Source organism: Apodemus sylvaticus, chromosome 3 (genome assembly GCF_947179515.1).
Source record: "Apodemus sylvaticus chromosome 3, mApoSyl1.1, whole genome shotgun sequence".
NCBI classification, from domain to species: Eukaryota; Metazoa; Chordata; class Mammalia; order Rodentia; family Muridae; genus Apodemus; species Apodemus sylvaticus.
Window position 1 is genome coordinate 131319195 of NC_067474.1, and position 13244 is coordinate 131332438.

At 47.2% G+C, this 13244-nt stretch overlaps 1 protein-coding gene across 2 annotated transcripts in view; it reads right to left on the reverse strand.

Annotated features, from left to right (window-relative positions):
- Rnf220 (ring finger protein 220) overlaps window positions 1–11613 on the reverse strand; it is a 221886-nt gene extending 210273 nt beyond the window's left edge. Inside the window, exon 1 of one of the 2 annotated variants that reach the window (XM_052177122.1) lies at window positions 10914–11613. In XM_052177122.1, the coding sequence (XP_052033082.1) occupies window positions 10914–11538 (625 nt within the window). In that variant the 5' untranslated portion in view covers window positions 11539–11613. The remainder of the gene's footprint in view (window positions 1–10913) is intronic. The other variant, XM_052177121.1, reaches the window with a different exon arrangement.
- Window positions 11614–13244: the final 1631 nt, after the last annotated feature.

Below are 13244 nucleotides of genomic sequence, written 5' to 3' on the forward strand. Positions count from 1 at the left end.
TCTTCCCTCCTCTAAGGAAAGAACTGCTGAGCCCCTTATTCTGTGCCAAGCTCAGTTCTGGCTTCTCCTGGGTCTCCCCATATTAAGATGCATGTTACATGTCATCAGTACTATTTTATAGTGACTTATCTTTGGAAAGCTACTTTTCTGGGGTTTTTTTTGTTTTTTTTTTTTTGGTTTTTTTTTTTTTTGGTTTTTTGGTTTTTTGTTTGTTTGTTTGTTTTTTGAAACACTATGTAGCTGTGACTGGACTGCTGCTCCCAATGCGAACCAGGCTGGTCTCAACTCATAAAGATCTACCTGCCTCTGCCTCCAGAGTATTGGGATTTAAGATATGAATTACCATGCCTGGCTTAGAAAGCTACTTTAAAAGCAGGGTCCTCTCTGATGTTGGGCTTCAGTATCAGCTAAGCACCTAATGGATACTGTCAAGAAAACTTGAATATGGTCCCGTCCTTATCTGAGGTCACATCTCAGATCCTACCCTGCAGAAGTGGTATTCTCAGTTTATCGAAGTCAATCCATGCCAGCTCTCAGCTTTTTCTTCCATTCTTGGATGCAATATTCCATCCCAAAAAAAGGCAAACTGTTGTACTGAGCTGCTTTGACTAAATAACAGCCTGGTTTTCCGATATCAGCTTAAAGGCTGCCTGCTTCATAGATACTGGAGTCTCAGATGAGATCAGATACTCCTGCTTCTAATCCCATGCTGGTTTAGACTTCTCAGGAAGTAACACTTTTCACAACGCCTTTCTGATGCTAATTGAACTTTAAGCTCCAGGACAGCACAAGCTATGATTATTCTACTCACCCTTCCCTCCACAGCACAGAGCCTGGTGCTAGCAACAACATAGATGCCTGAGAAAATATGGCCAAATGATGAAATAGATCAACCGATGTCGCCCATTCTTTACTGGTGACATGCTCCACCGCCACTGCCACCACCACCAAACAGCCAAGAGGAAGAAGCACTATTCTCTTTGCAATACCAATATCTCACAGTAACAAAACTTGGCTCCTGCCAGGTGGTGGTGGTACACACATTTAATTCCAGCACAAAGAGCGATGGAGACTGACAAATCTCTGAGTTTGAAGCTAGCCTGGTCTACAGAGCAAGTTCCAGGATAGCCAGGACTACGCAGAGAAACTCTGTCTTGAAAAAACAAAAACAAAACAAACAACAACTACAAAACAAAAACAACAAAAACCCGAGTTTCCTAGGACCACGACGATGCAGAGATCATTATCCAAACATGATGCTCCAAAGGTCAATGGAACTTCACCCTGGAGCCCTAGAGTGCTTGCAGTGAGCCTGCTGTCACAGACTGGAAGGCCTCCTTCAAATGGCTCAGCTCCTCCTGGTCTGAGTTCTCTCATGAAGAGGGTGCTTCAACAGCAACGAAGGGAGGAGAGTAAAAAATCTGTCCATGCCACAGTGGGAAGAAAGAGGCTGTGTCAGGAACCCTGTGGACAGGAAAGGGTTAACCCGATATGTCTAAGTTCCCACCCCACCCTGTAAATCAGCCTTGACTGCTGCTGGGGTGAATGAAGCCCCACCAGGCCAGCCTGTCAGGAAGGAAGCTCTTGCATCCAGACTTCTGTTGTTCTAAGGATTTTTTTTTTTTTTTTTTTTTTTTTTTTTTTTTTTTTTACAGCTCAGGAAGGAAGCCCAAGCCCAGCCCCTACCTAACTGCAACCCTGACAATTCCTTCCCTCAGCGTCCTGCCTTTGCCTCTGGTGTCACCTACACTCCCCTTTCTCCTCTCCCTCTATTCCTAAGGAAGGGGACATTCTGCCATTTGGACTTCAGTCTCAAAATTTGCCCTCTCTTCAAAACTGAAAATGAGCAGGATCTGGTGGCATGCTGTAACTCCAGTATAGGTCAGGCTGGAGCAGGAGGACCATTACAAGTTACAGGGAAGCCTTGAGTATACAGTACGTTTCAGACTAGCCTGGGCCACAGATCGAATGCTTGTCTCAGAAAAAAAAAGTTAAAATCAAGAATGCTCAGTATGTGATTAGCAGTCACACATCTCTATGTCTGTGTGAGGAGAGAAACTGGTGACTGGGAGCAGAGTTTGGTGTACCCATCATCCGTGGAGATGCTGTGGCCCCTAACAGGGAGCCAGACCTCTTCCTTAAAGAGAGCCACAAAGAAGCCCATGGAGACAGCTGACTGCTAGGCCTCTGGTGGCTATCACTGACACACACTTATATGAACAGGGGACCTTCCAAATATGAGCTACTGTCCTAAACCACAGCCTTAAGCACAAGGTCCTCAGCTAGAGGGCGGGGCTTGTCCTTTCCCCACAGACGTGCAGAGTCATTCTCTGGCCTTCCCTAGCCCCATGGGGCTTGCTTTGACAAAGAGAGAGGCACTGACTTTATTTGTGGCCCTGAGTAATGGCAGGCAGGCCTCTTTTACTCCCTGGAGAATGAATACAGGCACTACATGCATAGGAGGCCTGTCCCCGCCTAGCCCTGCCCCCCTTAATCCTTCCCTGGCAGCCCCCTACCGCAGAGCTATGGTTGTATTTCTCTCCTGACCTGCAAGGCCCCTCCAAGCCCCATCCTAAGCCTCCCCCAAGCACAAACAATCCATCATGCCGCAGGACTGTGACACACACAGATGGGGGGAGGCTCACGGATCTGTCTCACACAGGCAAGAGGGTGAAAGTGTCTGTGTAACTTACAATCTACAGGCGTACTAAAACTCTGAAACTCTGAATTCTAATACTAGTTAAATACCACTCTAGCCAATCTCATTAGGCAGGGCCCAAACCGCCATCACTCAGCGATTCCAATTTGCTATTAAGTTCCAACACTATGCCATAATACAAAACTTGACTAAGAAAGCATCATGAGATTGAGGTTCTTTGGTTCCTGAGCCACTGTCTGAATCTCTAACCTAGTCAAGTCCCTTCTGAACTTGGACACTCAGTTTATCTAACTCGTAATATTAACTCGTTTGTGAATAAGCCCAGGGTTAATCTTGGTGGCTGGATGCTAATAAAGGGAAATGAAGCAGCTGGCCATCACAGAAAAGGCTCTCTCCCTCCCTCTTTGTGCATTGCCATGAGGTGGAGTAGGCAAGAGGGTCCTTTGCACATGCTGGCCGCTAATGACCCCGTGTTTGGCTACACTGGGGACCCTAGCAAGGAAGAATCATCCGCCACATTTTCCTGGGAATGATAACGATCATTACACATGGACACTTAATGATCATCTATGTATTTGTGATCATTCGGTCCTTCACAACAACTCAGGTTGTGTGATTACCAACCGGCAAGTGGGAACAGTCAAGCCTGCTCAGGTTAAGTCATTTGCCCAGTGAGTAAGGGTCGGAACTCAGCTCCGGGGGCTGCTGTTCATCGACTGCTGTATTCTACTGCCTCCTCACTTGGTGTGAAATGGGGTCAAGTCAAAGCTCAAGGGGCCCCACCCCACTTTTATTCCTCTCACAGGCATTTATTACGCTAGGCTGCTCTGACTTGATTTAAATCAAATTCCAAAAAAGCAAGGTCAAATGAGAGTAATATAGGATTAGCTAGCACCTAAATGGGAATCATACCTGAAAATAAAGTAGAGGCCTTTCCTGGGCTGCTCCTGCCCACCCCTCCCCTGCCCCTCCCCAACCCCACCCCTCCCCACCCCCACCCTCACTCCCACCCTGTCCCTGCTGCTCTGAGATAGATGCAAAGCTATAAGTCTCAGACACAAATGGATGTCAGTGGGAAAAGACAGTTCTCATGAGGTGAGCCACAGGAGGCTTACTGAGCTTGCTGTCTCTTGACACCGTGCTACAGGGTCCTGTCCCGTGGTCCAGACTGACCATGGCCCATCTGAATGACCAGACGGTTCTGTGTCTACATAGCTCCCACATTGCTCCATTACTTCCAGCTTCCAACAGGATCTAGACAAAAACTTTCAAACACACAGCCAAAGGAGGTGTAAAACCTGGGTTTATGGGCTCTATACTGTGAGAACATATATAGAAAGAAGAGGACACTCCAGTCTTGAGTTCCTAGAACATTAGGGGCAAAAAGTAAATTTCAATTATTTTTATGTTACGGGAGCGTTTTACTACCCCAAGTAATCAGTAAAATAAGTTTGCATTTGAGGAAAAGATTTCATGTATTTCCTGGAAAATCTCCCCACCTTTATGGCCATCAAGCTCAAGGCCTAAGTGAGGCCTCCTGTCCTGGCTTAAGCCTGCATAGCTTTAGAATTAGCGTGGTCCTGTAATGCATGAGGAGCAAGCTAATGGGAACGTGGTCTAGATTGTACCTAGATCCTTATATTTGACCTCATCTAAAATGTACTAAGCCCTTTGATATGCTTGGCACCAGAGCAAGAAACACACACACACAAGAAGAAACGCACACACACACACACACACATACACACACACACACACACAACATGCAAACACACTACATACACCACAACACACTCACCCTCACATACCTTCCTAATACCAAAACTAAAATGTAGCTAAGATTTAAAAAAATAAGTTTAGTCCATTGGGTGGGGCTGGAATGAGATAAATTCCTGCTGTTTATCTAGCCTCTACCAAGGTTATCCATCCCATGACCGAAACCTGGAAGAGGTATAATAAAGTTCTATTTATTATTATTATTATTATTATTTTATAGAGCAGGCTGGACTTGAACTCACAGAGACCCACCTACGTCTGCCACCCAAGGGTTGAGATTAAAGGCATGTACGACCTTACCCCTTGCCTGACATAAAGTTCTTGCAGAAAAATTTTCTCTTTCCCCCAAAGAGGTATTTATCAATCTCCCACTCAGAGCACACACTTTGAAGATAAAAACACATTCTGTACAGTCACAAAAGCACAATTGAAGTGACACTTTTAAAATTTGTAAGGCATGTTGGCGGCTGACTAGTAATACATTATCCTGAAGTTTGCAGCTGATCTTTAAGATGGATAAAAATGGTGCCGAGAACGGTTGCTAACGTGTGGGAATATTCAACTCCAAAAATTATGGTTATCTTGGTGTTAAAATCGTGTGGATTTTATGATGACATGTATCATCGACCCAAATCTCAAGTATTTATAAAGAGTAATGTCAACGTGTGGTCTGATATTTATTAACCAGATGCATGTGGTTTATGGGTAAAAGCCAAGAAAAAAAAACATTAAAAATTTCAACTCGATTAAATGAATTGACACTTTAAATCTGGAATATTCACAAAAGTTACATTTTATCTTGTGCTAATATTTATTGACCAGATGGTGGTAGTTAGTAAGGGTTAAAAATAAGAAAAAAATAAAGATATAATTTTTTCAGTTCTCTTCTGCCTGACTAAAGAGGATCGAGGGCAAAGAGCAACTTTGGATTCAGTGTGACGGTTTGTTTTCTTCGGTTTGTTTTGTTTTAAAACAACAAAAAGGGGGGCTACCAAATAATCAACCTGGGACCGCTGACGGAAGGCAGTCCCGGACAACTTCCCGTGGGAAGAGTTCCAGAAATTGCCCTGACTTTAAGGAGTCCCGCTGTGCTGGCCGCGAGCCTCCCAGCAACATCTGCGACCGCGGCTGCCTCGCCCGAATACCAGCAATCCTGCAGATTCACCAAGCCCGGACTTAGGAAAAGCAAGAAGAAGGCGGGAAATTCTTTTTGAAACCGAAAGGAGAACTCAAAGCCCTACTACCCAAAGAAAAGCTGGGTCCACATGCGTATGCACAAGTCCATCTAGGGTCCCCCACGCCCTCGGCCCCCTCCTGGTTTAGTGCCCACCCCACTCCAAGGCAACCCGCACGCGCGCGCGGAGTTCCAATCACTCCCGGGCACCCGCCTGCACATCTCGCCCGGTCGCTGTCATTGCCGAAGAACTGGATTCTTAGAGCTACGTGGGCAAGTGGGGACGTGGAGGGAGGGGGTAGGGTGTCACACGGACCTTCCCAGCACCCTGGAGGCCGCGCACGGACTTCTCCTGAAGAGCGACGGCGAGGTCATCCGCATCCCTAAAAGCGCTTGTGGAACCACCTGGTCACAGGCGCTGCCCACTGGGTGGCTCGGCCTGTGCGCGCGTCCCCGCGCCCTCCCCCACGGTCAATTACCAGCCACCACGTTGCGGGCAGCCAGGCGCTGGCTGGCGGCCTCGAGGAAACAGCAGCCCGGATCGCTTCTGCATGACAATTGACTCGAGGGAGGGCGCTCGGCTAGGAGGGAGGACAGCCCCGAGGTCCGCGTCTCACCATGGTGATGAGGCATTCCCTCCGCGAGAGGCTACCACGGGCGAGGGCCGGGGAGAGCGGCCGCCAGAGCCAGCCCGGCCGCCGTGCGAGCGGCGCGCAGAGCAGAGCCAAGCCAGGCCAGATGGCTCTGTAGCCATCGGGGACTGCTCCCGTTCAGCCCGGCCCCACTTTAGCTGTGCAAACATTTCTTTATCCCAACAAGACAATTAAACCCAGCAGCATGAAAGGGAGTATCCGTGACTGTGTTGGGAGTGAACAAACGGTAACAACCACACACATCACAGGAGTTCTTGCCCCGCGGGAGAAGGGGGTGGGAGGAGAGCAGCTGAGCGCATCACAGGGCTGGATCTGGGCAGGCAGGACCCAGGCAGTCAAGATACAGGCGCCCCTCTGACCCCTCTTTCTGGTCAGTGGCTGACCCTTCACACTGGTCATTTGCTCCAGCTGCAGTCCAGCTGCAGTCCAGAGGCGGAGCCTGGGAATTAATGTTCCCAGCCCACTCCAATCCCAGAGCCCTTGGAAGGTATCTGCTTTATCTCGCCCCTATGATGTCAGTTAGCTTTCCAAGAGGCTTTGGCCTAAGTGGGCTAGACTGATTCATAAGGTCTTCCATGGCACGTGCCTTTATAGAGGTGAATCTAGAGTGCAAAATACCAACTCCAATCAGGGCTTTTGGGACCTGGGGCTGGCTGACTTTCCAAATATATCAAAGATGAGCATCAAGTAAGACAAGAGCTTCTGGGAGATCTCAAATTCCCTGGCCACAGGGAAGGCTAAGGGGAGAAGATCTAGGGCAACCAACCACTCGTGGTCAGTGACCAGTGCTCCTTCCTGGGGTAAACCAGAAGGCAAGGCCAGAGACAACTCCACATGGACAGTTCTGATTTCTCTCAGGCCTAGAGTAAGCATGCATGCTAACCAACTCCAATAAGAAGGCTGGTCAACGACTGTGACAGGTTAGGCAGGAATCTAGGCATAGGGATGGCCTGGAGGAAGCCATCAGAAGATGCACATGACAGGCCCCAGAGTACACACAGAGTAATAAATGTTGGGATTCTACCACCAGGCAGCACGGAGGACTTACCTTCTCTTTTGCTGTAAAGTATCCTTAATGAGGAATGTTTATTTTAAAGGCCCTGGGAAACACATCTATAGACACTTCATATGTAACACACAACATAGGCTATTCGTAATTGGCTCATAAATTTTAGCGTCATTTCCCTGGACAAGGAGCCTTGGGGACTGGTTCAGGGAATGACAATAAACGGGAGTTACCTCAGTCCCCTTACTGGGGAATTATGCATTCTTCATGAACAGCTTCTCACAAAGCCACGTCTCCCATTTTCCAGGGTAAGTAAGTCGGTCCTGCAGCACACAGGCCTCCTGGCTCCACAGGGCCCAACACCTACCTTGGGGTCGCCTGCAAAACCAGGTGGGTAGACAAGCAAGCAACTGGAAATACCCGCTAGAAGAGAGGACACCACCCCAATAGCTATACGTGTGTCTGTTGTTTTTTTCCTACGCACATTTAATCACACACACACAAAAATCCTGCCTATCAGCACTGCAGTTGAGGACTGAACACGTGTGCATTACAGCATGTCTGCAGGCGTCTTTTTGAAAGGCATGTGGACATATCTGCATATGGATGCAGCGTGTTGGGGGGGAGGCTGCCACAGTAAAAACTGTCAGTGTTTCCATTATAAAACTGACTTCCAGCAACCTAAAATGCAGTCAGAAGACTTCTCCGCCCAGTAAGGAACCTGCACACCCGTGCTCACCCCACCCCCCACCTACCAACAAAACTATACATTCTATGAAGCTACTTTCCCATTTAGGACCTTTACTATTATATTTAATTAAGACTTAAAAAACATTCTATGAAAAAATATTTGTCTCGCAGAACTGAAAAAACACCAACAGCCAAACATATCAGAAATTCATTCTAAATTTTAATAATTGACAAGCCTAAAATATACATGATTCAATCTGGCCACGTGGGCACACGCGTGACATCCTGTGCCATGGCCCTCTAAACAGTTGCTCTCCACTCTTCTGGCTTCTCAACCCCCACTGCTGCCCCATCTGCCCCTGAGCTCTCGCTCCCTTTGGAAACAGTCTTGTATACTGTCACTCGATTATCTGAGAAATATTACTTATTTCAAAACGGTTCTGTAGGGAGGACCCGAAAGGCATCTAGTGGGGATAATCAGGCCTCCTAACGGCCCTTAAATATGTATTTACATAAAACAGACCATAAATATTCTGACACACGTCGGGTGTATGACAGGAGCCAAGAACGCTGCCACCGACTTGGTGACGGTTTTCCTCTAGGCTTCCTCAAGAAAATGTCTCTCCTTCCTTTCAAAAGCTCAGAATCAAAAGCATAGGTGTCGGCCACCTGCATAGGCTCTGCCCCTGCAAAGGCAGCAGCTCTGCCACCTAAGACAAGGAAAGGGAAGGGACCCCGGATCCAGGGCCACCACTGGGGGACAGTCTCCTCTTCACTTGGTGCCTTTGTTTCTGGTTAAAAAGTAGTCCTAAATACAACCCTAATAATCTGGGTGTGTAAAGGATCCTGTACTCCAAGACCTTCCTACAAGCTTGTCATCTGTGTACAAGGAAAAGAACACAAAGTAGTCTATAAAGGAAGGATATTTTAAACAAAAGGAAAGAGGATTCCCATTCAGACGACAATTTGAAATAAAGTTTCCCTACCCTTCTGATCAGAGTCCCATTAATTTCAAGGTCAGAATTCCATTTCACTTGGGAGACAGACTCATTTAATTTTTCTCCACCCAGGCGTATTCCTGTGTGAGGGATCCATCTCCACGGGGGATGGCACCACCATACAATGCAAACCAGGCAAACAGAAGAGTTATGGCTTTGACACACAGGGGAATGGATAGCCACATCTATGGGTTCTGACTTGACTAACAAGCTTGTGCCTGCTCTGGCAGTCTGACACCGGTTTGGGCTAAAATGATAACAAAATCGAAGTAAGGTGGGGTCATGGGGTGAGGAGAAAGGAGCCTTGAATTCTGGGTGTTACTTTACTACACACTGGTTTCCAGAGGATTTCATTTTCAACTTGGACTTGGAGGGAAAAGTGGGGAAGAACTGGTCACACCCTAACCCAGCAGAGCTTTTAGCAGGGGCCAGCTTCTAGGAGCCTTCACCACTCAACAAACGAAATCAGAAACAAAATAGAAAGCCAGCCCAACACAAGGCCAAACACCTGTCCGGCAGGTACACGCAAGGAGCAGGATCATACCGGTCAACAGAAACTGAGAAGGTGACAGCCGGAGGGCTTCGCGGCAGTTCTGCTAACATGCAGCCGCAGCCTTTTTCCCTGAAGTGGGGAGGTCTCTGGCTTACAGAGACTGACATAAAAGACACACTCTCAACATATTTCAAATCCAAAGAGCGATGGATTTACAAGGCAGGTTGATTTTATGGTGACTTTTATTGAAAAGGTACGCTGGGTGTAGGCAGATGCCTTTTAGCACAGGAAAGTTAACACAGTGCCTAATTCAAGGAGACAGCCTGAGGAAGCAAGGCCGACAGGGGAGAGAGCAGCAATGTCTCTATTACTCTCCTTGGCGTCATAAAGAGAAGAGAGAAAAAAATTGGTGTTCGTGTTGGTGGTTAGAGCAGACAAGAGCACAAAAAAGCAGAGGAGAGGGGAAAGCAAACCTCAGATGTAGTTTTCTTAAGAAAATAAAACGAAGCAAGTCTTAGAACAAAAGGTTGGAGGGAAAAAACACCCTCAGTTCATAAATTCGCACCAGGCCTAAAGAAAGCTGTTCTGTCTACCCACAGCCCCAAAGCTTCAAAACACAATTATTTTTTGATTATATCAGAGTAGAAGATTGCAGGGTTCTGCCCTTCTAGTCTACAAGTTCCCAAGAAAGGTTAAGTTGAAACGATTAGCAAATGTAGCCAGAACCTACCAAGGCACCAGAGAACATGAGAAAAGCCATTTCATAAGCAGAAATTAATAATAGTTGTGAACATCAGCCACGGGGCAGTCACCTGGGTCAGCCACGTCTAGTCCTAAAAGCTAGCCCTGGGATAAGCATCCAGCAAACCCTAGTCCCAAGAGAAGTCAGCTTGCCAGCCTTGTGAACTCGAGGAAAGCACAGCTGTTGGAAATGCTTTCTGGTGACTGAAGACACCTTTGTCCTTCTGTGAAAAACAACCTGATGCCCACCCAAGGGCTGAGAGCCAAGAAAATGAAGTCACATGGAGCATGCTGCCTATGATACAGTGGGAAAATGAAAAAAATATAACACTATCTTCAGGGGGCCACACGAATACAGCAAAGACAGACGGGATGGGTTAGTTTCCTTGGGCCCCCAATTCTCTGGGAACCTATGCTTTCTACAAAAGGACTTTCATCCCTGTGTGTCTACGGCACCCTCTTCCCTCCTCTGTCTCCAGAGAAGCCAGGCAGGCTTGGTACTGAGACCACCTTGCCTCTGGCTACCATCGGAAAACCTGCAAGAAGTATATATCATTGATCACTGAGGAGAGGTAAGTAAGCGTCAGCCATCCGAAGCTCTCACAGGGGACAGAGTTGGCCTTTCCCGTCACTGCGAGCATGTGCAATGCTGCCAACCTGTTGAACACGTCTGCGAGGCAGGCTTACTGGGGGGTGAGGGGGGGTTCCAACCAAAGTACTTACATCTGTCATTCCGATCCTCTGGACTCGAGGAGGTTTCCCGGTCAGATATGAGGCCAGACACAGCAAAGATCTTCTTCCCAGTATCATCAACCTTAAGTGAACTGGGGGAGCTGGATGGCAGCTGTGTCCCAAAGTCATATTCCTTGCCATCTGCATCTGAGAAGCGCAGGTGGGGAGACTCTGTGTCATGACAGTTCTTGAGTCTCTTGGCTGGTGTAAAGGCTGACTGATAGCTCTCCCTGTCCTCTGTGGAAGCGAAGGGACGGAATGCCCCCACACCACTGTGATTTAGCATACTGATTGGGGTGCAATCTAGATTTGGGGGAGCAAACTGGGGGTGGAGGTGTAGTAAGGAAGGGGGGAAATCACGATTGGCAAAAGTGCCCGGCACCCCACCTTGCCGGTGGTACATAGAGGCAAAGGTGTAGGAGCCATTGGTGAAGGGAATGTGAACGTCCTTGTCTACAGAGACAGGTACACCGAAGGGTCGCGGCTGCTGACAAGGGATGGAGGCGTCCCTGCTGGCCTCGGCAGTGGACGCCAAGACCATCAGTGCCGGGGAGGCCAGAGGGTTGGGAAGATAGGATGAGTTCTCCATCTTGAAGGCTGCCCGGTGTAAGTCCATCGGAGTCTCTTTCGATGGCCGGTGTCACACAAGAAGCAGTCTTCCCCGGGAGGGAGGCCAACCTGCACCTTGGATCAGGGCGAGGATTATTACTGGGGAACCATGCCCTTCGAAGACCTGCAGAAACAGCAAAGAGGAAAAAAGAGGGGGGAGGAAAGTCAGGGGGAGGTTACAAAAAAAAAAAAAGGAAACCCCAAGTGATTGAAACACCATCCTTCTGGCTTACAGATGCTTGGGCAGGAGACACCGCAGGCTTTAGGAGCCAGTGGGCAGCAGCAGCAGACCGTTTTCATTCAGGAAAATCAATAGACAACTTACTGTGATGTACGCGTAGCTGACTTTCGTCCCTACACGTTCCGGGTGAAATGCGCCTGAGCCCAGCAAAGAAAAAAAAATCATAAAACCTCCAAATACAATATTCCCTGAGCAAATGAGCTTTGGAAGGCCAAGCCACCCAGTAGATTAGGTGTGTGTGTGTGTGGGGGGGGGTCTTATTTTAAAGGGCTTCTACCTACGAACACCACTCACAGCCGGCCGGCTTCTGGCTTGAGGTACAGAGACCAGGCTCTCTACCTAACTTACCCCCATATTAATATCTTTCTTCATCCTTATACTGACAGATCCCCATGACACACACACACCGAAACCACACATATAAGTTGGTACAAATTGTACGTGTGGCTGAATCACACACATTGGCCGATACATACATATACATCTTCATATGTCACCCACGACTAGCTCTAGAAATAAGTGCCATGTGAACAAGTTTTTGTTTTTTGTTTCTTGGTTTTTTTTTTTTTTTAACACACACACCCCTCTAATCACACAGGCTTCCTAGTTCTCTCCTGAAAATAGCCAAGACCTTCATCAACAGAATGCCTGGCACTTCTGATGATGTTTAAAAACATAACCGGTGCCTTTGACATATTCTCTTCCAGGCACAGCAAAAAACGGATTGGTAATTTTAGTTACTAATACAGTCACTCCCAAGGAAATTTGTAAACTGCCTTGGATTTACCATTAACATTTAGAGCAAAATGTTAACAAAATCTCCGACTGATTTTGCTCCGTTTATTGGACCAGGCAGAGCTGATGTCCCATAAAAGTCCCCCCAAAACAAACTGGATTTCAAAGAGACTTCTTTCAGCTCCCCTTATAAAATTAGGCTGTACATTTTCATAGCTACTGATTCAGTTTCTAATATATTGCAGGGGGTTGGGAGAGAAGAACTTTATTATCAAAAGGCAGGATACGATGAGAGCCAAGGCTTACCAGCTGCAAATCTATATCCTCACTAGAAACTGAAAGGAACTTAAAAATATAATCCAAACTTCTATTTGGTCCAGTTTACAAATTGAGTCATGTCAAAAATAAAATAGACACCCCCCTTTTAAAAAGCCCACATCTGTAGTGGGGTATCTTTGGTAGTCCCTCAGTAGAAAATCCTCAGTTAAACTGCAGATGACTCCTCCCTGCTTAATGCAGTGAGAGGAGAGTATTTCCTTCTCCCATTCTGTAGCAGACATGTCAATGGCTGTTATTAATTGGGATGATGAGTGGACACCATCAGACTGCTTCCTCATTTGGCATCTCTCCTTATAGACATCATTGCTAAATTACCAGATTATGTATCTCACATTAACGGATTTTTCTCTCTTCCAAATTTTAAATAACTTTCCTGTCAAGTTATAGCAGGGTAGAGA